The following is a 26,744-nucleotide window of genomic DNA, read 5'->3' as shown; positions in this document are numbered from 1 at the left end:
AAAATCACGACGAAATGACAAATGCGCGTTCTCCACTCGACGAAGCCCGCACGACCTTTCTCACCCGCTGGAAAAATTCTCCGATGCATCGCCAATACGTGGCAAATACGTCGCAAATGCATTGCACCGCCAACTTTGATCAATGTTCCTTTCGCTCGATTGTTCCCGCCGCACGAGCACCGCGAAAATGCAAAGATTCGCATCAACGAATCCAGGGGCAAGATATCAGAGAGAGAACAAAGCGAAGGAAAACGAGAAGGAAACGAAATTGACGTTGTCGCGAGTCGCTCCTTCGTCCGAATCGTCGCTCGGCGCAGTTCCCTTGCACGCAACACGCCCCTTTTTCCATGTCTCCACGACGTCCCCACGATTTTCTCTATAGCCGTTGTCGCGGCGAACGAAGGAAGACCAGGGAACACGGAACTTCCGTTTAATCTAGTTAAAAGTAGCAAGAGTTTCCCGCAAGCTTCCGGCCGGAAAGTCCTCGCTCTGTCGGACTTCACGGAATCTTAAGCTCGACACGGTATTTTTCATCCCCCGCACACTGCTTCCGACCCACCCTTTTCTCTCCACTCGCCTTCTGTGTCCGTATCCAGGCGGCTACTTGGGTCCAGCCTATGTCTCTCCGCTCCTTTCTTTCCCCTTTCCGTTCTTCTTATTTCTTTCCAAGGCTATCGGCAGCCGGAGAGTATCCGTTTAATTAGAAGATGGCCGAACTCGGATTTTTCCAGCAACCCGTCGCACATTCCTTTTCGAGTAATTTCGCCACTACGACCGCAAGTTGCCCGATCGCTCTTATAAGCAGGATAATAAAAGGTTAATTGAGAAGCTGTGGCTCGCAACAAAAACGAACAACACTGCTGCTTTTCAGTGGCTTCGAACGTGTATGTCGGCCAGTTTTGCAGAAGCAGTGGGTCAATACGTTCGATCGGGAGTCAATACGTTCGAGGTCTCCGCCTTTATGTACCGAATTAGCCGAGATTTAATGTGTTTCCGCGTGCTCGTTAGGCGGAATTAAATTCTTAAAACTATAAGCCATCGAACCAAAAAGCTCCAACATAAAGCAGACTAAATAAATCGCCTGGTAAACGAATCGGCGGTATTTCGACGGCAATTTTCGTTTTTTCATCGAGGTTGAGAGGGCGAAGGTTGAACGGTGGAAGAGAAATTCGGAATACAGCGTATGGGATCGACTATTTCCATCGTTAATAGTAGAAAGTGGATAATTGGATTAAATGAAATTTCAATGTACCGAGAAGAGAACATAATAAATTCAAATCTAGCCGAAATAGAAACGATAAATTGCGATAATCTTCTAATTTTGTTAAAAGTACGCTACATCCTTTATGATATTGCAGGAAACTCTTTTTAAAGTTTCAGCCAACATATCGTGCGCAATTTTAAGAAGATCTTCTCTGGTATACGTGTTATTTTTCAGACTTACAGTGTACATTTACGTCGAATCCTGTCTGTCACATACGAAACGAAAAGAAAGGTTCCGTAAAAATCTAAGTTTGAATTATTATGAATTTTGGTTGAACAGAAGATCGAGATACAACCGGAGAATTATGTCGTTGCGATAATCTGTTGCAGAAAATCGCGGTAAAATCGCGGTAAATTTTACCAAGTGAGATTATATTTCCAATGTAAATAATCAAACGGAACGTTCTAGGAAGAGCTATTTGGAAATTAACATTCAAGAGATTACTCGATTATTTCCGTCTTTGTGGTTAGCTTCGTGGAAGGTTAGATTCGCGCAAAGGTAACGAGAATCTCTTTTAAATGGTTTTACAACGTGCTAATTTCGTACGAAAGAGGCGAGTGTTTCTTAAGCGAACGAAGGTGGTTTATTTAAAGATGATTCGCAGCTATTTCGCAACAACACCGAGGTAAGCACGATATCTAAGGTAAGCAAGAGGCAAGGAGGATAGTATCCGAAGTAAGGGTCAACGTGAGCAGGATGTTTCATAGATTACGTTACAAGGAGTTCTCCGCCGATGAATAATTCATCTCTGGCTAAACATCACACTGTACGAAATACTTTTCATTTTACATGAACGTTTGATTAATACCATGAATAAAAGAATTGCGCGAAACTAAAACACGGAATAATCTAAGAACCTGTTTACGATTTTACGTCGTCTTATTTTATTTACCACAACTACGTAAGTTAACTTTTTCTCGCGTCAACGTCGATTTAATGCTATTCCGAAATTTCTCGAAATATCACCGTCGACGAGTACTTATGTATTCGCTTGGCAACTAAGCGATCGCAGATTTTGTCATTAGGTGGTACTGAGGAAATCCCCAATCACTCAGTTGCCAGCCTAATATAACGAACGCGATAGCGATTTACCTCTGGAAATTATTAGATACACATGCAACTTTGCAAACGGTTGCAAATGATTATATATGGGTTCGAATAAATCGTATCACGGCTTCGTTTATTTTCATTTCCGCCCACCATCCTTCTAGACGCATCGATATACCATTGCCTCGTCGTTAGACGAATTTCGCTCGCCGCGTAAAACGAATCAGAAATCGTCGACAGGTTATTATGGTAAACGTGCGTGAATCGATTGCATTATGGAAAAAAAAGGCAAGAAGATTCTTGCCAAGTAAAAGCAAAAAGGACGAGCAAAGAGGGGAAGGATGCACTCTGGGGTATTCTTCTTATCGCGTGACGTCGAACCTTCGATTTCAGATCCATCATTTATTTCCATCAGATTCGAGACACGACGAAAGTCGAAAATATCTGCAGCATAAACGCGATATGCAAAAACCCAGGGTGTATCGACACCACCCGTGTCGTTCCGGCGATTTTTATCCCTTTCGCGAGCAGAAGCTCTGATAAGGTGCACCACGCGAAACCCCGAGGAACTCTTTTATCTCCAACAAGAACAAGAAAAGGAACAAACTAAACACGAACACCGTTCGACCCTCTTTTCTCGCGATATCGTTCGAAACATCTTGATCGATGGAACTCCCCGATACACTTGGGAAAAACCAACTATACTATCGATCGAACGCGTTACTATTTAGAGTATCAACGGGGCTAATACTATTTCCATCCGATAAGCTTTCCTTCCGCTGCATATATCAAGCAAATAGAAATACATTTAGTCCAGTCTATTTCAACGATAATAGTTACTTTACTCTCGTTCGTTATTTTTTGACCGATTTTTGCCAGCTTTTACTTTATTGACAACGAACTATCGGAGTAATGGAAATCGAATTACTCAAGTATAGATATTACACCTGTGTTACGAAGAAAAGTATCTGTCGATGAAAAGACGTTAGGACGATACGAACGACGTATTTCAAGATGATTCTTCCTCGTACTTTCTGTACGAAGTGCGAATAATTTAGTGGTAGGAAATTTCTGTTAAAGATCGTACGATCCAAAAATTTTTTCCAAATTTTTTCCAAAGATTTTTTCCAAAAATTATGTCGGAAGCGATGCAACCTATCGCGATATATCGATTGCTAATTCCACGAGATTAACCCCTTAACCCACATCGTAGTAGGATGATCGAGCCAAACGTAAATATTACGGGCACAGCCCGTAGTAGATGATCGGACCAAATATAATATACAGGGTGGTTGGTAACTGGTGGTACAAGCGGAAAGGGGGTGACTCTACGCGAAAAAGGAAGTCGAAAATATAGAATAAAAATTTTTCGTTCGGGGCTTTGTTTTCGAGAAAATCGACTTTGAATCTTCGCTCGGTACGCGTGCACTTTTTCACGTCTCGTTATAACGGATCTCACTGTAGATCCGTTAAAAAAAATTTTTTAAAAATTTAAAAAATTTTTAAAAAGAAATTAAAAAAAAATTTTTTATAATATAATAATATAATATAATATATAATAACTTGTTTACGTTTTCGGCCCAAAATTCTCGAACGTAAATCGTAGGTTAAAGGGTTAACTGCACACGATCACGATACAAAACGATGTATTCCGAAACATTAAGAAAGGTATGAAAAATAAAAAGGTAAACTAAAAATGTGCAATTACGATCATTTGGCTGCGACTACTGTCGCAATATCCACAGTTGGCACGCTCGTAAAAGGGAAGATGGAAAACCTGATCGGACAGGAAAATCTTCTCTTTCGGCGCGTGTCGCGTATTTACCCGAGTTTTCAGCGATCGACGAGACAGATGGTCGGAGTGGCGCGACAATTTGCGCTCGTTCGACGTGAAAAGACACGAAGACTTGCGAGTCGAACTTCACACGCGATATGAATCACTGTTCGCGTACAAGACGCGCGTTCAATTAGGTCGTGGCGAAGGAAGCTTTCACTGTAAAGCTTCGTCGATCGATAGTACGCCGCGAAAGCACAATAAGATGATTTCTAGCCGCCTTTATCGTTGTCAACGCCCGTTCAACGGTGTACTTAAGACACGTTCCTCTGGCAAGCAATCGCGGCTTCGTGCTTCCTTCGACCTCTGGATCGTTCGATATTTTCCACCACTCGCGGCATTCTACCTGAGAACTTGAGCACTTGCAGCATTCTACTCGCAAACGAGCGGAGATAATTATCCCACTGTCGCCTTTGTCGTTGTTTTCCATTGTTATTTCTGATAGATCGCTTTGACAGACTACGTCTGCTTCAGCGTGCAAACTCTCCAACGTACGCACGGTAATAATGCTCGTACGTGCGTCTACTAGTTTCTTGCGTTTGCGTATCTTATAGACGGTGAATCGACGATGTTGAAAATTGTTGGAAGCAGATGAAAGCACGAGGCAAATACGATATGTCATTCCTGACGGTAGGCGAAGTGGAATCGTATCGAAGGTACAATTGCGAATAAGAAAGCAGTGGAGACGTGAGTAACGATAGGCGTAGTACGAAATATACGTGGCGATAAAAGTTATATGTCAACCGTTCGAGCCACGCAATCGCCCTAAGATTAGAAAACATCCGTTGTTATTTCGCGGGATTTTGTATGTCGATTTTTTGGTGATCGAGAGAAACGTCAAGAAGCTCGACCTCTTCTGTCAATAGCGATGGAAACGTCCCGTAATATTATCCCGTGGACTTCGAACTATTTTCGAATTAGACTACGAGAATTAGAATAAGAATTGGAATGTTCCATTTTTCGCTGAAAACTTCGTAGTCTAATTTGTATTTTATTGTCTTTTCGCGCAGAAGACGTCTCACCGTATACTTGATATTTATTTAAACTTTTCAACGATTTCTGCCCGGACGACTGCAGCGCAGTGGTTAGCGTAATTGGTTACGAACGTTGCAGACTCAGGTTCGAATCCTGGCACTCATAGTCCTGTTTTTCACGATTCCTAGACAAGAAGAAGGGAGCGGTCCGAATGGTTGGTAGGAAAATCAATCCTCCCATCCCGGTTGGAAATAAAAATCTTATTTTTAGCAAGCACGAACTATCCACCTCAAACATCTTTGTATTAACGCTAAAGTTTTATTTGTCATCATACTGACTTTACGAATACCATAGGCGTCAACGTTTTACACGCAAAGCTCTGCGTGCGTTTGAATTCGCGCACGTGACACGGTATAAAGTCTACTTTTAATTTCACCATTGGAGACGTATCAGTTTGAGTTTTATAGAACCATATACGTAGCTATATACGTAGAAAGACGATTCGTTCGAATACATAACTCTTAACTTGCTTCGAATGAGCTTGGAATTGTTTCAGAGATCAAGTTTATGGTAGAATAGCAGAGATTGAGATTCGTTTGTCATCGCCAACCGAATGATGATCCTTCTCGTACAGAGAGTCAGATAGGCATAAGATACGCTCAGGGTGAAAAGTTACTCTACCACGAAGTTTTATCTTCTGCAGGAACGAAATATGATCTTCTGGTGAAGCTCGTCCGTCAATTTCTTGCGCTGACATTTTACAAGTTTTCATAAACTTATACCTTCCATCGCGTACCTTCCAACTACGCATTTTTTAACTATGACACTTTCGATTTAAAAATATCAAGAGCCAAACAACTGTTGTCAGTTTTCGATGCTTCGGCGATTCGATTAGCAAAGGAAATATTCCAAACAAAAGAGACAACGTACGATATGGAAATAATCGACGCTGTGAATGATTTCCAGTTTACCAATTAATGCACTGCACAAGCTACATTTTCACGTGCTTTCGACGGATATATCCTTTGAACCGGTTCATCAAACTAACCGTCATGATCGAATAATAACGAAATTTATCGACAACGTCATCGACGACAAAGCTTAGCCGAACAAACAGCTGTGCTTTTAACATTTTCAAATGTCCAATCGAAAATCATTCCAACTACATATACATAATACAATACCAAGCATTTCACAGGTTGCCTTTATTAAATGCCCCTAATTTCCATATATTTTCTCACATTTCGAACGTTACCAATCCGTCGCTATCGTGACAATGCCGATGAAATTTCTAAATGTACAAGTATCACGTAAATAACATATTCGAGTGTTACGTATCTACAAGTGTTCCAACGCTTTTGCGAGCCAGTTTACGTTGTATACAAACACGATCGTGTGGTGGAAACCGCATTCACCGGCCTGTGATTGGAAATGCGCACGGAACGTAGTGTTTTCCGCGGCTATGCTGGAACGAGTTTGAATTTCGTGCCTGAAAAGATTCAATTACGTCGGGGGAATCTTGCAGAACCTAGCAGAGAGAGAGTGAGAGAGAGAGAGAGAGGGAGCCGAAACGAGAGCACGTACCGTGTCACGTACCCTCCGTTCTTTTATTTTCCTTCTCATTTTTAACCAAAGGAACGCAACACCTTGTTGCGCCTTTTCCCACCAAACTTCTCTTCGCGTTCGCCCTACCTAATTATCGAATGGGAGCTGCTTGCCCTCGCGAAAGAATAAACGCACGTCTGGGGAAAACAATCGCGACAACGCGCGGCTGCCTGAAAATCTGCTTTCCCGGAAATGGGAGAACTTTGCTCGCTGCGTTATAGCGTGGCTTGCTACGAATCGCACGATTATGACTGTAGGAAATCGAATTTCGACTATACGCGTTAACGAAATAACTAACTATACGAGAAGTTGGACCGTCACGAGAGATAATAGGACGAGCTACTGTGATCTTGTTCATTTGTTGGAAACGACAGATGCAGCAAGGAGTATAAACTAATTTGGAATTTCTTCCTTCGTGTTAGAACCGCATCACGCGTCAAGAAAAATTGAACTGAACGTTAAATATTCGAAACATAATTTAAAGGTTTCTAGAATCTGGAACAAGTTTTAAGAAAAAAGGACTTTATCTTAGATGACCGAATAAACGAAGAGCATCGAACAGGTTACGTTGCAGGAACTTGGAAATTAGGAAATCCTGCGGATAAATCCAGGGATTCGTCGCGGATTCGTAGGGTTCGCGCCAAGCTACTACTTAAGAACATCGACTCGAAGAAATCCGCAGACGTGAGTCTGAGATTCGTTCCGTACCGCTTGGCGCTCCTGAATACAGATTACTCTCAGTCTAGAGTTGTTAAATCCTAAATAGTATCATCTCGTGGTCGAGCAATAAGACAGAGCACTTTGTAGCTTACGCAGGCCGCGTGTTTCCTAATACCCAGTGTCCCAGTGCCATGTGACCAGAATTAGACGATCCTTGGAGAATGCAACTCGCGCTAAATTATAACTGCGAACGGGAACCTTGGCTTCTCTGAATCCAAATTTCGCCAGAAATCGCATCGTCCCAAAGATTTAAATCCTCCCAAGCTAACAACTATATCAAGTATTTTATACTACTCATTGCTATTATATATTCGGATTATCTTATGTTATTTGTAATTGCTAAACTACAGGTATTTATGCAAATTCATATTTTTATGAATATAACTTAGAAAATGGAAATTAGGCAGAAAATTGACATATCCACTGGGTGGATATTAAATACTCTGGATATTAAATACTCTGGATATTTTTCCACTGTATAGCATAATATAGCATTCTGTTCATTTATGTATCTTGGGATTTTCCACGGATACGTAAAAATTTACAATCTGATAGTCGAGTATTCGATCTTCCTGATTCGTCCCAAACATCTTCGATTCTCCGCCCTATGCCGTTTCTAAAACGATAGTTGAATTTTTCCTTCGAAGAAGATTTCTGTTTCTGCGTATTCACGATATATCGGGAGAACAGAAAATCAAATCACGACAAAGATTTCATCGTTTTTGGTAAGATACGATTCGTCACATTCGTTTTGTAGCTCCAGACATCAGGATTCTGGACGAAGCTAGACACGAACTACGTGATCGTTACTACAAAACCGGAAGCGGTATCGAGCTAGCTTGCGTTGCTCGACCTTCTTGTCCCGACTCCAGGATACCGCACCCTGTCTGGAGGAAAAATGGTGAAACGTTGCCGGATCATGTCAACGTTTATCACATTAATGGGTGAGCATATAGAGTAGCAAAACGGTCGATCGAACAGAACTACGATAGATAACCGACGTTCCGATTTACCTTCGTTCATCGATGTGCAATTGTGTCCACGTATCACTGAACACGTAACGTTTTATCGGCTCGTCTGCCTGCCGAAAGCTGTATTCCCTTCACCTATGTCCTTTCTGGATAACGAGCGAACCGTTTAATCTCCCTGGAGGCGTTTTGCGAGACGCTCGGTGCTCTTGCAATCGCTACTTCCATTTCTACTTGTCGCTTCCGCCGCCGCCTTCACATACGTTCCTTATCTTGTCCTTTTTGATAATTTATGTTTTCGATGGCACTGAGCACAAGTTGCAAAGTTTCGACCAACTTTGTCAAAGTATAGACGAATCGATATCGGTACGTCGATTTAAGTAAATGTGCAATTTTATTAATTTTATCATTTTTTTGTATTTTGCCCAATTTTTCCACTCTCGTACATTTTTCCAATTGTGTAAATTTTTCAAATCGCAGTTGTTGAACCTACCGTAGCTATAAATTACAATCTGTACGAATAACAAATTCTATATTAACCGATCAAGATACGATACACATGTTAAGCGAATCTTTATTTGTCGACCGACTGTCCGCCTTTATGATGGCATTCAGTGCGGTTCCATCTGTTTCGCTAGAATCTAAATTACTAGATTAGGAGCCTCGGCTGTCTCGTTAAATGTAACAAATTCATATCCATCGAGCGTTGGCTACAATCTGTATCGCTGCATTTCGGGATACTGCTATGATTTAGTGGCCGATTTTAGGAATCTGGTAACAATATGTATAGTTTCTGCGGTATACATAGTCCACTGTAATTTTGTTGTCGATACTCCATGATCCTACGATCAAACAGCGGAAATATACAAGTACGTCCGATATGTAACGTGACAACTGATTTTTCAGGTCGAACGAAGATCTGGTGACCAAGCTATATATCGAGCAGGCGAAAAAGACTGACAGCGGCGAATACTCATGCTCAGTGAGCCAATTTAGTACCGCCGCGGTGCATATTCACGTCCTGAATGGTAAATTGAATTAAAGGTCATACGTTCAAAATTTAAGTTTCATTGAAAAAGGATTTTTGTTCTACGACGAGTACAGAAAATAGAGGCAACCGCTTGGTAACTGGATAAACGTGGAATAAAGAGGCATAAAATGTCGGGGAACAACGTTTAAAATAGAAAGCCTGATATTTAAACGATCGAAAAGAAGTTTAAAACGAAATTCGTAGATTCGGGAAAAAATGCGCGAGGTTCGTTTGAAATAGCGAAGATACATAAATAGAAGATTAATGAAAAATTAAAACGTAGCCACGCTAGGTATTTTTTTTTTTTTTTTTGTATTATACAGGGTGGTTGGTATCTGGTGATATAAGCGGAAAGGGGGTGATTCTACGCGAAAAAAGACGTCGAAAATATAGAATAAAAATTTTTCGTTCGAGGCTTTGTTTTCGAGAAAATCGACTTTGAATTTTCGCTCGGTACGCATGCACTATATCGCGTCTCGTTATAACGGATCTCGCTGTAGATTTTTAAGAAAATTTAAAAAAGAAAAAAAATTAAAAAAAGAAAATTTCTATTCTATATTTTCGACTTCTTTTTTCGCGTAGAATCGCCCCCTTTCCGCCTGTACCACCAGTTACCAACCACCCTGTATACAACATATAGTCAAAATTCTAATTGTCACTCAACAAATCAATATTCTTTTCCTTACTTCGATCCACGAGTTTTTTAAGAAATTAAAAAATTACCAAGTATCCACTTGACTTTTTCATTTTTAAAATAAATCGTACATAGAATGTGGAAATGCACGTTGAAGCTTAGGTACATGTTGTAAGTTACACGATCGTCGAATACGTAGCATAAAAACCGTTGCCTTTGGTGAAATTTTTAACAATCGTATAGAATGCGTAATCTCGTTAGTCTATTTGCGAACCAGTTTTGAGTAAACGTCTACAGTATAGTAAACGACAGAGTGGTATTTATTGTCAGACGTCGTCGTTACAAAATTTATCAAAATTAAAACCAACCATGAAATCAAGGATAACGTAACATCGGATTATGACGAGTCATTTTGTTAAATTTTTAAATAATGTCTTCCAAAAATGTTGCTTCGACTTTGAGAAATTTGTTAAATTTCGTAAATATCGATATTTACTCGCAAGAATCATATAACATTTATAGAATGCTCAATCTATTTTAGCTAAATTAAACAGTTTATGACAATTAAACGATTCCGATTGAACTAACTTATGCGTTTTAATTAAAAAGGACAGTAATCTGTTATTCGTTTCATTCGTATAATTAAAGATCAAAAACATTCCAATTGGTGCGATGCCAATTTAAAACTTTACTTACTTCAGATCATAGAAGATTAATTACTGTTCCAAAAGTAGAACTTCATGCATAATCGAAGTAATTAATTTCGGCAAGCTTATGGTTACCAAATGAATTGATCGAATTAAGTTTAAAAATGTTTAAGAACTTTCCACTAATTCAAAATTTAATCTTTCAAATGAAAGCTTTAAATCCGACCGATACTGCTACAAACTCACTTTCACTTCAATTTGACGAACGTTTTATAAACAAGTTTCTAATCGCGAATATTTACCGTTTGATTTTCATATCTTTATGTATTTTCTTATATTTTCTTCGTCGTAGGTGAGAAGCAAGCAGCAGTTCACCACGATCAATGGAACGCAGCGCGAACGAATCACGAAAAATTAAAAAGTCTGTACGTCACAATCGCCAGCCTTGTTTTCCTCCTTGGATGATCTTCTCGCCATAAAGTTCATCGAAACATTTTGAGGTTATGATTGCACATTATCTCGCATCGCTCTCTCTTGTGCATATCCGCCAGAAAGCGTTTCTAGTAACGGATCAGTATTACGATGGAAGAAAACTGCCGAATAAATTGTACGCAATAATTTAGTGTGCATTGTATACAATATCGCAAAACCACCTCCGAACGACGTTGTGAATACTAACTTATGTCATTGCAATCCGGCAACAAAGTATATCTCGTGGAAATTTTGTTTTACGAAACCGACCGAACCTAAAAAAATGCATGTTACTATTCGACCATATCGATTTAATGCAACAGACGTGTGAGTTTTGTAATGTTTCGATAGATTGTAACAGAGAATAGAACATGATAAAATGTGATTCACCTAAAACAAATTGCGCCTTTGTCTTTCACGAGGTTTGGCTTATATTGAAATATATCGATTAGTTAATTTAATATCTTCTTGTTATCCTATTTTAATTAACTTGCAAATTATTACAAATCGTTGAAAATTTTCTAATGCTTGTTCGTTTCTACAAGAACTGTTCTTGATAAATGGTTAATGTTACGTGTAAGTGTGTTAGTGTTAAAGCGAATGAAAGGTTGCGTTGTGCGTTTGTTACATGATTTAGGCTATACGATATTCATTTTTCTTTTTAGAGTAATCGCTATCAAAATCGATTTTAGATCGTCAAATACTTGGAATGTTATTCGGTATTCCTGACCGTATCCATTTTTAATCATATAGTAATTGTACCAGTGAATGAATAATTAAGTTGAAACTGTAATAGCAACCGTAACATGCATTTGTTAGGACAAACATGAATGTTCTCGACGAACAACTGCGAATACTAGTAGTTTAAAGATAAGGAATAGTAATAAACGTTCTATTCTTCTCCTCTCGATGGCCTGTACATAAAATACCTTAAATATTGTATAGTCAAGGAAACATTATGCTCGATTGGTCGATCTATTGCGACTTGACATAATTTTACAGGTGTGCAAATTGCTTGCTCTTAAATATGTGTATAATTGCCCGACTTAAATCGACCAGTTTAGCTACGCGCATATGTTCTCAGATAATAAACTATCATTAACTAATTTCATCTAAATTTATTTGCTCAAATCATTCTACCTTCCCAAACATTTGCTTCTCTTATCGTTACAATTATTTTGATAGATATTTATCTAAATCACTACTAATAATAGATTTTTTTATTATCAAGTTAAAATCACCGAGTATCTCTATAACCACAGTTATCGAAAAGACCGAAACCATTTCCTCTGTTGCAATATTCTTATCGACTACTTTTAGTAAGAAGCAGCCAGAAGTTTCCAACGTTACCGATTCAGCATAGGATAAGATTACAATGTTTATAGTGGCTCCAACTGACAACCTTTTTGATATAAAATTACAAATAAAGAATAGCACAGAAGAATATCCTATGATCAGGAACGAAATACAGAATCGTTGCTCATTCTTCTAACGAAACAACTGTTTGGAGCGAAATGCTCACAGCTCCAAGCACATTATTATAGAAACAAGGAAGGCAGTACAATAGGAATTATTTTTTAATTTAAATAATTACGTGAATATGTTTTCTGTATTTTAGATACTCGTATGTACTTATGTGTTACTTGTATATACAAGAAAAATAAACAAAATTGTTCCCAAAAACAATATGTCTTTCATTCAGTATGAAGTTTCGAATTGATATTTTTTAAAATTGGAGGATATCCTACTACATTGACTGAATATAAATAAAACATATAATCAACTAATTCCTAAACTGATAAACAAAAGACATAAAAATGAAACGTTACTACTTACGGATAAAATAGATATCTATATTCACTGTGCTCGCTACAAAATTCTACGTAATACAACCAGCCAGCCACCCGTTCAATTTCAGATTTTTGTCATACGACATAATTGGCTGATCAAAGGAATAAAAATGCATGCAATTCATTAATATGTAAATGCGAAGAGCATAAAGAAATTTTACCTCGGCCCAGAAGAAGTCATCAGAAATTGGAAGTCATAACGCAATATGGAAGTAGGAGATTGTAAAAAATCTGTAACAGAAAAAGATGGAATTTAATTCAGAGCTTTAATATACATATAAATATTTAACAGGTTATTTGAACTTGTCGCGGGACAACTGATCATATAATAAAGGAGTGTTCAGACGATTAATATTATTTTCAGTATTGACGACCAATATATATTGTCAATATAGTGCTGAGAACGCTGCATATTGACAATAATACTGACGATATTGGCAATAATATTGATCGTTTGAACCCTCTTAAGGTCATACTGATTCTCCTTACTACTTACAACTTCTATACTTACGATATAATAGTAGTTCACTTCGAATAAATGAATTCAATCACCAGAAGTTTATTTAATCGGGCACTAACTAAAGTTTTATTCAAATAAACGGAGCACATTCAAACGAACTAATTATATCCGCGCCATGTTATAAATTATAGATGGCGTAATAAAACTTAATGAATCAAATCTCGTACCTCGATTAACAACTAACTTCTCTCTAGTAAGATATCTTGACAACTGGACAGTGAATAGTGAATGTAGAATTTCATATAAAAGTATATGTACAATGTATATCATTTGGGGGCGTTAAGTTTATGTGTTATTTGCTATGTTTTGCTAAAAAGTTACTGTACAGATAATTAACTTTATTTCCTATAAATACAATCCATTACAAACTGTCAAAAATTTCTAATTTATTGACATTTGTTTGAAAGTGCTAATATGTATACATTTCCTGTTAGAAAATACCGTGCCTTAGCTGCAGAACCATAAGCAATTTTTAATGATTTCTGTAGAAAATTTCAACAACACATTGGAGACAAAAAGTATGGAAAACGTTATGGAGGGTGTAAATGGACAATTACAAATAAGATATCAAAAAATTGCCACAGAATATTCAAAAGTAAGAAATATTCAATATATCATTTACATAATCTGGTTTTTGAAAATTTATGTACTAAGAGATGTTTTTATTTTTAATACTATCATCTGTTTGTGAAAAAGAATTATCGCCCTTACTAGTTCGATATTTGTAAATATTTATAAGAAGATCATTATGAAAGAATTTTTTCCTTAGATTCGTGCTCAGGCAAATGTTTTAAAGAGAGCTGTGATTGATGAACAAGCACGTAATGCTGATATACGAGAGCAACTGAAAGAGAAGGAAGTAGAACTTCGCAGAGCCGAACAAGAATTAGACAGTTTGTCATTCCGAAATCAACAACTAACTAAACGTATAACTGTATTACAAGAAGAACTTGACAAAGCACAAAATAAATCTAAAAAGGGAAAGAATAAATTATCGGAAAATAATAGCCAGGTACTAACATCTCCAAATCATATTTTGGATGAAGAATTTCAAAAGAAAATAGTTGAAAATGCCCAGTTATTATCGCAAATCAGTGATAAAGATAGCGAAATTGAAACCTTAAATGAAAGGATACAACAACTAGAATCTAAATTAGATTATTGTGAAAAATGCAAAATTGAATTAGAATGTCAATATCAAAATACTATAGACAAGCTGGAAAGAGAAAGAAATGATTTACAAAAAAAGTTAAATGATAGACAAAAGCAAGAAGAAAATGTATCGTGGTCTAGTAACGAAGGTAAACGAGATGGATACGAATCTGATAATAAGGTAGGACATTCCAATTTCCCAGAGGTAGAACCGTCTCCATTTTCATCGCCATCTGTATCACGTAGATCGTTAAAGTCTATTGGCGAAGGTCATCCTAAGGTACAGGAAGAAAGTAACGACTTTGATTTTTCAAAATCGTGTGACCTAGAAAAAGAAATTAACCATTGGAAGGCACAATATCATATGCTTAAAATAAAATATGATGAGATACAGCAAAAGGCTTGCATAAGTAATGTGCAGATTGAACATGAATCTTTGCAATCTGCAGAAATAAATAATATGGTAATGTTTATTTCAAATTACTTATAAGAATTTTTATTTGAAATAATCTAATCAATAAATGTTTATAGCAGATTGGAAAGTTAACAGTACCTTTAGCGATACCAGAAGAAATTGAAGCTCGAGAAGCAAAAATCCGAGATTATTTTCTACAAGAAATCGACAAATTAATAACAGAAAAACATATTTATCATGTGAAAAATTTAGCTATGGCTGCTAATGTAATTAAATATATTTATGCAATTTATTTGTATGTAAAACTTGATGTATTTTTAATCGAGAAATATTTTTTAGAGTGAAGTTCTACAAGTTCATTTAGACACAAGCGAATCAAAGAGAGAAAAATGTGAATCGGCTCTCACAGAAGCACTTTCAAATTGTAATACTTTACAAAAAGATAAAGAGATACAAGAAGGAAATTATAAAGCACAACTCAGTACTATGAGCGAACATCTTGCTAATATGAATGAAAAACTCATTTCACAAACGGAAGAAATACAACAATTAAAATTCCAACTTGTAAATAAGGTAACAATTCCTTATAAAAGTAAATGCTATTATTTTAAATACTCAGCGTATGGTTTAATAATTTTCAGAACAGTAAAAAGGGAAAACAAAAGTGATACAAGTCAGGTTATAAAGTAACGATTATTGACATTCCTACAACAATGTGCTTTAATCAGAATTATTAGTAATTTGAATTTTGTGTACATATGCAACTTATGCCTGACAAACAGTAATTATTTTCCGTCATATTTTAACTAATATGCTATGAAAATTTTAAAATTTCTCTTAATGTTATCTTATTTATGAAAGAAATAAGAATTATTATTGGTGTTTTATTTATGAATATTAACAACAAAAATTATAGGTTATGTAGCATCGAAATATACATAATACTGTCATTTATGTACATTTTACAGTCTCATTACATCAACTGATTTTTATTTCATAAGTTCAAACTTCTCCTTGTATTTCATGCAACATGAAGTAAATTAAAATATCTAAGTTGATATTCTCTTAAGTATTTAATATATAATAAATAAAATAATTAAACATACTGGAAAATTTGCTTTTTTTATAAGAGAATCTTAAAATATTCCCATATTTCCGGAATAATAATAAATATATTTTTTCCTTTACTTTATATTGAATTTTATATTTTAATAAATAGAGGTAACTTAACTGAAAGATTATTAATCATTTTAAATGCTCAGTTTTGTGAAATACTTAAAACATTACATTTTCTTTTAATATCTTTTTAAACTCATACTATGTAGAAAAAATTTCTTTAAACGATTACATCTTATAGATGTGTTATCTTCTATCAAAGTTTTGCAATGGAACCTTCTACTTTATTCCATTACAGTTCATTTCTTCAGGTTGTATTTTTTTATATCTAGCTAGAAATAATCGAATGTCTACACAGCATTATCCATATTGGCATTTTTTTGCATGCCCAGGCATAAAACAATTGGCGGATATGGGAGTCTCACCCCTACAAGCATCGATCCTGTCATGAGGCACACTGTGAATACAGATGTATAATGTTATTATCTAAATGAACCATAAACAGAAAAAACGAACATAATGTGAAAGAAACTTAAAAGAATATAACTCATTTCTTTTCTAAATTTTCACAAACAGAATTTAATCTAAAAATTCACCAAATAAAGCTATATATTTAATTATCATCGATAAAAACGATTTTCCTGCTAAAAAATTACAAGGAACTTTTTCGAATTCAGTGAAAGGAATCGAAGAAATTCAATTCAGGAATGAGAAAGTAGAGTTTTTAACCTTTAAAATGGACCCACATAGATTATTGTATGATTTTTTTCCCACGGGATTGTAATACTTAGAAGATTGACAACATTTCGACTAAAACTTTCACTCGAAACACAAGAATACATGATTAGAGTTAATTTCTTTTAATTCTATAATACAAATTTATTTTATCTTCTATCACCTAATAATTAAATTGAGACATGTAATATATGTTTTCTAAACTAACATGCACACATATAACATAATGTTAATTGGACAGATTGTATAAAAATAAGTGGAGAAAATTCTATACTGTAAATATTTCTATCAGCTTCACTTTTTGTTTCACTTTGTGTTCTGATTGTTGTATATTAGTTATTGTTTTCCTTGTTTTCATTCTGTAACACATTAATATGAGTATCAAATGAAACATTACTTATAATTACATAAAAGTAATTAAGAAATCAAGAGTATAAGTAATTAAGTATTTACCTTTCTGTATATTGCAGATTCAGATTTAGTATGGGATTGTATCAACTTTGGAGATACATCTAACATTTGTGTAATATTTTCAGTATGAGAATCCATAAATTTACTACTTGAAATAGAGGTATCAAATGTTATATTATCAATTGCAGAAGATACAAGTGTAATGTCAGATAATGCAGTTGAATTTGCAATGCCCTTCATTATTTCACTATTGGTGATTGTGTCATCTTGTATAGACTTATATAAAAACATGATAGACGTATATGAGATAATATTAAGAGTACATAAAATATATTTTATCACATGTATCACTTACATCATCATCTGTTGTTTCAAGAAATTTTCTGCTTTCTCTAAACTTTTTAAGAATTTGTTCATGTGGAGACGTTACCTTAAATTGACGAGGATAGGAAAAGTTTTTCCTTGCTGGAGTTAATCCTAGAAAAAATTCACAAATTAAATTAAATGCGAATATTCCCTTTTTTTTATTAATCTGTGCACGGTAACAGACCTGTTGCGACATCACGTTGCAAATCTTCATCAAAAAATTTGTTAATTTCACCAACTGTTATTTGTAACTGTTCAATAATATTATCATTCCGCACACTTGATTCCCTCATTTGGTTTTCTAATTGGGCAGATACGTTTTGAGACACATATCCAGTATTTTCCTTTATATCTTTCACGAATCTTGCATGGTTTTTACTTATATCTGAAATTACTTCATGTGCATCCTATAAACATGACGCTGCATTTGTTAATGTTTGATACTTCATAATATGTTAAATAAAACATTTCCTGTATATTTACATTGATTAATGAAAGGGATATATTCTTATCTGAATCCATTTTCAGTTGCTCTTCCTTAATATTACATTCCATATCATTTGTATACTGCTTCGACATATTACAACTTTCATTTATATTTGACTTCAATTCGTTTATTAAATCCTTTCCTCGCTTTGTAATCTCATTTGCAATTTCTTCATTCTATTGACAAAATAAAAATCAATTTTTTTATTCGAATTAATAAAAAGGATTATAATTCGAAAATTACCTGTCTTGTTGTAACAATAACGTTATTTTCAATTTTCTCTATATCCCTTTGTATATAATCTTTTAAATCATTTCTCATTTTAACATTTATATTAGAACTATTTGTTGCTTGAACATTAGCTTCATTACAAATTTTACTAATATAATCACATTTGTCAATTGTAGCAGAATAATGCTTTCCTTGACTTTTATGTAATTCGTTTGACTGTGAAAATAGATTTCCCATCATCTAAAATACAATAATTCTATAATTTTGAAATCAACATTAATATTTTCGGAATCGAATAAAGATATATTCTTTATACTTTAGTAAATAACTGTTGTTTTTCACTAAATTCCTGTTTTTTACGAAGTACTTCAACAGCTTCCATAATACTTTTGATACTTTGGCTCATACGATCATTAATCTCTAATTCATAATTACAAGAAGCATCTATCATTTCTTTTAAAAGAGTCGAAGTTTGTTTTAATTTTTCAGATACATTATTCCTTATGATTTCCAGGTTTTTAGCTATTTCATTTTCTATCATACTGTTGATGCTTTCAACCAATTGCAGAGAAACGACACTCATTAATTCATCTTCAGATTCCACTGTACCAACCACATTTCTTACTTCATTTTGTATCCAATTCTGATACTCTAAATGCTGAGATATTAAAGAAAAACAATAAGTCTTTGTAATTGGAAATCAAAAGATGTAGAAATAAAATATGCAACTTGATAAGAATTAACAATACATACAAATTCATTTATATTTTTTGTTAAATTAGTAGTATCTGATTGATTCGAATTGCTCGTCGCGTTTCGATGTACTATCGTGTCAATACCATTACATTTGGTAGAGGTTTCTATATTCAACAGAATAAATAGAAATAAAAATTAGTAGATGGAATATATACGTGAATTTCTATAATGTGAGAAAGTATTTCTTACCGATGTCATTTTTCATTGCTGGAAAAAGTGTCTTTAATTTTTCACCATATGTAGATATATCTTTTTCTATATTTTGCAAACATTCACAAACATTACTTTTCACGGTTCTACCAAGGTCTTCAAATTTTTGTTCTGTTTTACTTGGGAGAAGAAAGACAGCAAAAAAATTATTTCATCGTACAATAACATGTAAAATATAAAATATTATGCCTACTAAGAGATTTTTTATGCATTCAAGAATCATAAAATTAGCATTTGCATAGTCAAAAAAACTGTAAATGTAAAGAGACAAACCTTTTCCTGTCAATTTTGTCGTGTAATTTATATGAATCTGTTATTGCTGTATCTGCAACATTTAGCAAAGTCTGAGCCTGATTCAATAAAGATTGTTCTGTATTCATATGTCTCTCTACTAAATATTTATGCTCATCTCGTTCCTGCGTTGTTAATTTTAATCGATAATTTGACGACTGTAGAGCTTCAGAGAAATTATTTAATTTAGTCTTAACTTCATCTAATTCTTTTGTCTGGGCAATATTTTGCAATTCAAGTTCATTAAATATTCTCTAAAAATAAAAACAATATACTAAAATTATAGGCAATAAGGTAGAGAAATCAAAACTTTCTTCATTAATAAAGATGTACCTCCTTGTCTTGCATAATTTTCTCAAGCGCTTTTATATGATTAATTTTTTCTTCTATTTCCTTAGTCTGTCGTGAAATTAGTGTTTCCATTTCTCTATAATTATCATCTGCAAGATAAACACCGTTTCTATCACGTGAAGCTAATAAATCTCTTCGCAGCTTTTCAATTTCTTCTGTATATTGTTTCAAAAATTCTCGTTTCGAAAGTTTCTGGTTTATTTCTGGACGATTTGTGATATTTTTTGCACGATGTGCATAATCTAGCGTTGATAATGTTTCCTCAAGGTTAATGCTAGCAGGGGATACTGTTGCGATAATTGACGTTTTTGTCCGACCACCTAATGATTCCTGCAGTAATCTTGTAAGTTTAGATTCCCTACATAATGTAAAAAGTAATAATGTAAAGTAGTTATATAACTGATCTTGCTGTAAAAATCAGGATATTTATTTTTGTCACCGGTAAGGTATATGAGGTGCTTTTTCAACAAGAGCTGTTATAACTCTGCCAAGAGTTAATAAAGACTGGTTAATATTACCAGCTTCTCTTGCTCTCCTATCAACAGAGCCAGATCTTCCAATATTTTCGCTACCAGCCAGATCCACTAAATTTAATTTCCCCATTTTCAGAATCTCTTCACCATCTGTATTACCAGTACTTTCTTTCATATGTATAGTAATTGAGAATATAGTATGGGACCGGCTGTAATCATGTTTGGACATTTCATGTGTTGGAACCAATAATATACTTAAAATGTAAACTTATATAATACACAAAATGTTTGCAAACATATACCATCTGAAATAATTAGTAAAATATAGGAGATATGAGTAAAATAACACATTTTATTTTTATGCAAAGTATAATAACATAGAAGTAACTTTTAACTACAAATTTTCACTTTGATATTATATGAGATAATATAAAAAAATATTCTGCACGAGGATAGAGAAAAAGTTTTTAACTCTTCCTCATATCTCCTAGCACTTAGTGATTATTCTAATATTTAAGCTAACATGCATATTTACAGACATTTCTAATATATAAAAATTAACTTTAGTAATAAAAAAATAATGACCTAGACTGAGTATTCATCAATGTTGCAGCTGTTTGCCTTCTGTCGGACCCTTTCTTAATAATTTTATAAACTTCACTTGCATTGTGTATTGTTACTTCTTCTAATCCATGTATGATTACTGCACCTTTCTTTGATGCATCTTCATATAGCCTATTCAATTATCATTATATTAGATGTGTACGTGTGTATGTATACGTTAATCTATCAAAATTTAAATAAATAAAAAAAATTTAACTAAATATTTGAGCATTTCTTTTTAGTTTAAAGAACTTGAATTACATACCTCAATTTACATGCATCATTACTAGATGATAAAAGATCAAATATGTCTTCATTATAGAGTTCAAGAAAACTAACTCTAATTGTATATTCCTGCGTTTCCAGTAGTTGCAATTTGTCAAATAAGTGACTTAAAGAACGTGGTATCATGCCAGCAGACGAGTCCTACAAATTATATAGTCTCGTATAAGTATAAATAATATCCTTTCATATTTTATTTTACACTTTTATATTATATTATTTAATATTTCTTTTCTTTATACTTTACATGATTATTAAATCTATCTTATATGCTTAATAACTGATATTATTTTAGTTTACTATCACTATTGTATTTTATAAAAATATTATTTACTAATACTGACATTTTATATATTATGAATATGTTCATTATCATTATTTATGTAATTTACTATGGAGTACTTTTGGGAAATTATACTTATATATAAATTTCTTGTGTTTATTTCTTTTTTCATTGCTTCATTAAATATTTATAGAAGTTATTACCACTTTATTTATATTTGAAATTTTATATTTCATAAATAGATGAATACAAAAAATATCTTACACTGTGCCAATATAATGTTCGATCATTGTTAATTCCTTCCATTGTGTATGTCTTCCCTGTACCAGTTTGACCATATGCAAATACTGTACAATTATATCCAGCCAATACTTGTTCCAATAATGGACTAACAACGACATTATATACATCGATCTATCAATTGAAAAATATGTAATAAACTAACTTTTCCTTAAATATAGATGTTCATTAGTCATAAATATATACCTGTTTTGACAAAGGTCCAAATACATTATTAAACTTAAATTTTTTAGAAACTTTGTCATTTGGACGTTCATGTATTATTATTTCCCTATTATTTGGAACTTCTAATATGGATGTAGATTTATTGTTTTCCTCAAAATTGCTGATAGGTCTAAGAAAATAAAAATTAGGAAATAAGACATAAGAAACCAAACTTTTCATGTAAAAATAAATTATATTCTAACAACTAATGCTTACATGAATGTATAACTTATATAAATGTTTTAATATCAAAGATTATTTTTTCATATCAATAGCTATTATTACTAAATATTTATTTCGTTTCAGGTCTCTTTCGAATCTTTAGATTTTTACCTTCTTAATTTTTTCGGTATATATGAAACCTTGTAATTTACACATTCTACTGATATTTTATTGATATTAATATCATAATCTTCTAAAACAATAGTTTGAAAAAAAAAACTAAATCACTCACCTAACACGAACAAATACTTGTATCTGCTGACATTTTTCCTTTCTTCCACTCCGTGTGTCGTTCATCTTTATTATTATTTAAATTATACTGATTTTCGTTGCAATCAAACTACTATGTAAAATGATGCAGATTATTCGTTACAATTTAAACATCAATTTAAAATGTGTAGTACCTCACAAAGTCACTTGGAGCGCTGTTTTGTAAATGCTCTTGCGCTGATTTGTGGCGAGCTAGTAACAGCTTCTATTGCCGCAGAACGGGCAGTGATCGCAATGGAACAAGAGTCGCACACATCGAGCGACAGAAAGCAGACATGTGAATCCGTCTTCAAAAATCAACACCCCTCTAGAAAATACAAATAAATTTATAGTCAAAATTTACAGTCAAAATTAGTCAAAATTTTAACGAATTACATTATTGAAAAATTTGACTAAATTTAGGTATTAACTAATAAATCTTCCGATTTTAACTCAATTTTGTTATGAGTTAACTACATGTATTGTTAACTTCTTATTTTAGTAAGTGTTTTTAAGGTTACTATCATAAACAACAGTAAATTGTTTTATGAATGAAGAGTTTATATTGTGCATTGATAACACAAGCGAATATATAGGATTATGTTGTGATTTTTATAAAACAGTCTAGAATTCGCGCTTAATTTTTATGGACAATTAAGGCATCTATGCAATGCAGATGCACAGTAATGCAACAATATTATGTGTATGCAACTTAAAGTATGAAAAATTAGAATATGTTATAAATATTTCATGTCAATTATCCTAACAAATACTACTTTTGTTCTTATATACCATCAGTTGTCGTATTTTGCAGGAATAAATTGCATTCTACAATAAATTCACTAATATATACAATCAAGAATTTTTCTACAATATTGTCTGCTGTACGAATTAGGTGACAAATCTGTTTTTGTCAAACAAATATTTTATTCACGTCTATAATATTATATATTTATGACTGTCACACAAAATATTGAAAACATGGCGAAATTGAAACGCGCGATTTGGAATGTTTCTTCCAATTTTGCTGCAAATCGATATTTTTCGCGTTTGTTAACGTAAGTTTTAAACTAATATTTTGTTTATTAATTTATATTACATTTATTTGAATCTCTTTTCATATGAAACAATTTTGATTTGATTATAGAATATGAGATTCATTCATAAGAGGCAAAATTTGATAGTGTTATTTTATGTTTGCAATGAACTGGAAATTAATTTTTGTTTGTAGTTCTCAGTGGTACAATGTGTCTACAGATTCATTATTAAATAAAACAGTAACGGAAAATGCACTGAAAACCGAAAATGATATCATCATTACAGACAGTTGTGTTCAACGTTTAAAGGAAATTACAGATGATAATGCTTATTTAAGAGTTACAGTTGAAGGGGGAGGTTGTTCTGGTTTTCAATATAAATTTGATTTGGATACAAACATAAATGAAAATGATAAGTAAGTGTCATAAAAATAATTCAAATATTTATGTGACTATAGTGTCACTGGTAGCTAATTAAATGCAATGATGTATTACAGAGTGTTTCAAAAGGATGGTGCAAAAGTAGTTATAGATACGACATCTTTAGAATATATTAAAGGATCGACAATAGAGTATCACACAGAATTGATACGTTCTGCATTTAGAATAACTAATAATCCATTAGCTGAACAAGGTTGTAGCTGTGGTGCTAGTTTTTCTATTAAAATATAATTTTCATGTAAATTCCATTGTAAAGAAGTTTAGATGTATGCATAGATATATTTGTTGTTGTTGTGTTAATAAAATGATTAAGAATATTGTTACATTTTTGTCAAAATTGTAAATTTTCTAATTTATTTGATTATTTTATGTATATCTTACATTTAAGTACTAAAAATGATCTTAGTATATAAATTATATGTTACTAAAAATAATTATTGTCTGTCAGTCGTGAATTGTTAATAATTAAAGTTGCTAATAATTCTGATTGAGATACTCATTTTCCCTATTATCTTTTAAAATTGTTATTATCATTATTATTTTAATTATTTAAAATTATTAAATCGTATACTTACTAATAAAAATAATATTTACAAGACGTAAACAAGATGAAAACAGATGATTCTCGACTATGAGGTTTCGCAAATAACGTTGAATGACTTATAAAATTTTGAATTTCTCTATATTTGTCCTTAAAATAACTTGTAATTTTTACATATTAATCCAGTGATCCATTTTGGGAGGCTAATTGTTTCGATTGGACTGATGTCACAATTTTTGTAAGTTAATGTTTTATCTTCCTATATTGCATTCGTGGAAAAATAATTGACATTAAAAATAAGTTAGATTATCAGCCTAAATTCTACTCTAGACCGTAGACCAAAAAATATATAAATAATCCGAATTCTGCAATTTTTTCTTATGCATCTAGATTCGATAACAAGTTATGTTATTAACTTGTAATAAAAAATTTATATTTGTAATAACGTCTAGTTTTTAAAGGTACATAATATTTACGTTGAATTATAAAAGATTTTTTACAATAATGTTTTACAGTAATGTTTTATAGATTTAAAGCACTTAATAACTAACTTTGATATTCACATTTAATATTTTCACTCTTTTTTTAAATCGATAAAACATTCTTATAATTATAACTTGAAGAATACATTATGAGTGATGCAATAATGTACAAAGCAATGTGATATTGTCCCCAAATATACTGAATCTACATAATGTAAATATTGAACAATGTATGTATATGTATGTTACAGGCGAAGTCGACCTTGCTCGGGCAATATCAGCATTACACACCGCATATCGCTGTCTGGCAAAGTCAGGGGAAATAATTCAATGGCGAACATGGTCCAAGTCCAAGGATTACCTATCTCACCATTGAGTGGACAATGTCGGAAACTATTATTTATTTGAAATGTAAAGTCGGTATTGTGCATAATGATAAATCCATGTGGACAGCGTCGCGCTAAGTTCTTCCAGTTTTATTCATCCCACGTCAGTCATAGCGTTTCTTTTGAAACGAAGTATCAGTATAGGATTAGGTATATAAAAATTTCTGGCTAGCAACTCTTTCACCGATTGTGCACGGGATCACAATTACGGCCGAAAACTATTATCGCGCGTGTTTTTCCGTGCGTAGACGTTCCCATGCTATTGGCGAAAGAATTGCGGGCCAGAGATTTTTATATGCCTAATCCAATACCGATATTTAATTTCAAAAGAAATGGTGTGACTGAGATTAATAAAACAGGTATAACTTAGCGTAGCGCTGTCCAGACTGAGTTATCATTATTCCCAATATTTCAAGTCTGGCAAAGTTCGCAAAGTACATAATAATTCCCGACATTGTTCACGCAATGGTGAGCAAATGTAAATTTTGTTCGTATTATATTGAACTATATTCCGTATTCAACTATTTCTTCAGACTTTGCCAGGCAGCGGTGCATAATGCTGACACTGCCCGGACAAAACCGATTTTGTATGTCTTGCAGCCTTCGCCCGTAACATATATATAAAATAAAGAGCCAATTTCATAAAACAAAACTGATGAATATACATATATAATAATAAAAATAAACATACATACATACATATATCAGTTGCAATGTCTTACATAAATTATTATTAAAAAATTACATTATATATATATATTCTCTGCTATGGTAATTAAATATCACTATATTTTGGCCTTAACAAAACCGTTTTAATTTCTATGAAATTGACTTTCACTTGTAATATGTCATTTAATACAAATAAATGACATGTATATACTCATATATATACAATGAATTATAAAATTGTTGGTAAAGACACAAAAAGATTAAAATTATGTTTTATCTTTTTATTAACATTTTGTCTAACGTTTAAAATAAGTGACAAGCAACTGACAGAATGATATATGTAGTTCTACGCATATTATATGCAGACATATATTATGCGCGATAGTAAAAAGATTTGTATTTAATTACTCAAACTATGCTCGACAAAATTCATAAGAAATGTCTGAAGGTTGCTATAATTATTACAATAATCAAATCTGTTTTATG

General features: G+C 33.3%; 4 protein-coding genes across 11 annotated transcripts in view; 3 read left to right on the top strand and 1 right to left on the bottom strand.

The window, feature by feature from the left end:
- LOC126864129 (zwei Ig domain protein zig-8-like) overlaps positions 1-12,301 on the top strand; it is a 108,914-nt gene extending 96,613 nt beyond the window's left edge. Inside the window, exons 5-7 of the mRNA XM_050615122.1 lie at positions 8,203-8,389; positions 9,320-9,441; positions 11,077-12,301. Coding sequence (XP_050471079.1) covers positions 8,203-8,389; positions 9,320-9,441; positions 11,077-11,189 — 422 coding nt within the window. The 3' untranslated portion in view covers positions 11,190-12,301. The remainder of the gene's footprint in view (positions 1-8,202; positions 8,390-9,319; positions 9,442-11,076) is intronic.
- A 1,432-nt stretch (positions 12,302-13,733) lies between these two features.
- Positions 13,734-16,811, top strand: LOC126864128 (paramyosin). 4 transcript variants are annotated; one of them, XM_050615120.1, is made up of 5 exons: positions 13,734-14,160; positions 14,335-15,180; positions 15,249-15,398; positions 15,472-15,705; positions 16,641-16,811. In XM_050615120.1, the coding sequence occupies exons 1-5, from the start codon at positions 14,041-14,043 to the stop codon at positions 16,644-16,646; spliced, it is 1,356 nt and encodes a 451-aa protein (XP_050471077.1). In that variant the 5' UTR covers positions 13,734-14,040; the 3' UTR covers positions 16,647-16,811. The 4 variants fall into 4 exon arrangements, with proteins under 4 accessions (XP_050471077.1, XP_050471076.1, XP_050471074.1 ...); XM_050615119.1 differs by lacking the exon at positions 16,641-16,811 and adding an exon at positions 15,752-16,237; XM_050615117.1 differs by lacking the exon at positions 16,641-16,811 and adding an exon at positions 15,774-16,237 and having other exon boundaries at positions 13,735-14,160.
- A 142-nt stretch (positions 16,812-16,953) lies between these two features.
- Positions 16,954-25,656, bottom strand: LOC126864125 (kinesin-like protein Klp61F). 4 transcript variants are annotated; one of them, XM_050615111.1, is made up of 19 exons: positions 24,756-25,656; positions 22,858-23,030; positions 22,686-22,796; positions 22,214-22,361; positions 21,992-22,141; positions 21,428-21,588; positions 21,145-21,294; positions 20,526-20,768; positions 20,069-20,444; positions 19,718-19,989; positions 19,424-19,563; positions 19,232-19,338; positions 18,795-19,136; positions 18,491-18,718; positions 18,244-18,423; positions 17,945-18,167; positions 17,750-17,871; positions 17,437-17,670; positions 16,954-17,342 (listed from the first exon to the last, which is right to left on the bottom strand). In XM_050615111.1, exons 3-19 carry the CDS (start codon positions 22,748-22,750, stop codon positions 17,316-17,318), a joined length of 3,168 nt encoding a protein of 1,055 aa, XP_050471068.1. In that variant the 5' UTR covers positions 22,751-22,796; positions 22,858-23,030; positions 24,756-25,656; the 3' UTR covers positions 16,954-17,315. The 4 variants fall into 4 exon arrangements, with proteins under 4 accessions (XP_050471068.1, XP_050471070.1, XP_050471067.1 ...); XM_050615113.1 differs by having other exon boundaries at positions 22,686-22,793; XM_050615110.1 differs by having other exon boundaries at positions 22,686-23,030.
- On the top strand, positions 23,064-24,667 carry LOC126864131 (iron-sulfur cluster assembly 2 homolog, mitochondrial). 2 transcript variants are annotated; one of them, XM_050615125.1, is made up of 4 exons: positions 23,064-23,203; positions 23,517-23,760; positions 23,934-24,155; positions 24,237-24,667. In XM_050615125.1, the coding sequence occupies exons 2-4, from the start codon at positions 23,657-23,659 to the stop codon at positions 24,409-24,411; spliced, it is 501 nt and encodes a 166-aa protein (XP_050471082.1). In that variant the 5' UTR covers positions 23,064-23,203; positions 23,517-23,656; the 3' UTR covers positions 24,412-24,667. The 2 variants fall into 2 exon arrangements, with proteins under 2 accessions (XP_050471082.1, XP_050471081.1); XM_050615124.1 differs by lacking the exon at positions 23,064-23,203 and having other exon boundaries at positions 23,428-23,760.
- Positions 25,657-26,744: the final 1,088 nt, after the last annotated feature.

This window comes from Bombus huntii, chromosome 3, assembly GCF_024542735.1.
Source record: "Bombus huntii isolate Logan2020A chromosome 3, iyBomHunt1.1, whole genome shotgun sequence".
Taxonomy (NCBI): domain Eukaryota; kingdom Metazoa; phylum Arthropoda; class Insecta; order Hymenoptera; family Apidae; genus Bombus; species Bombus huntii.
The sequence above is the reverse complement of the archived record's forward strand: the minus strand, read 5'-3'. Positions and strand labels throughout refer to the sequence as shown.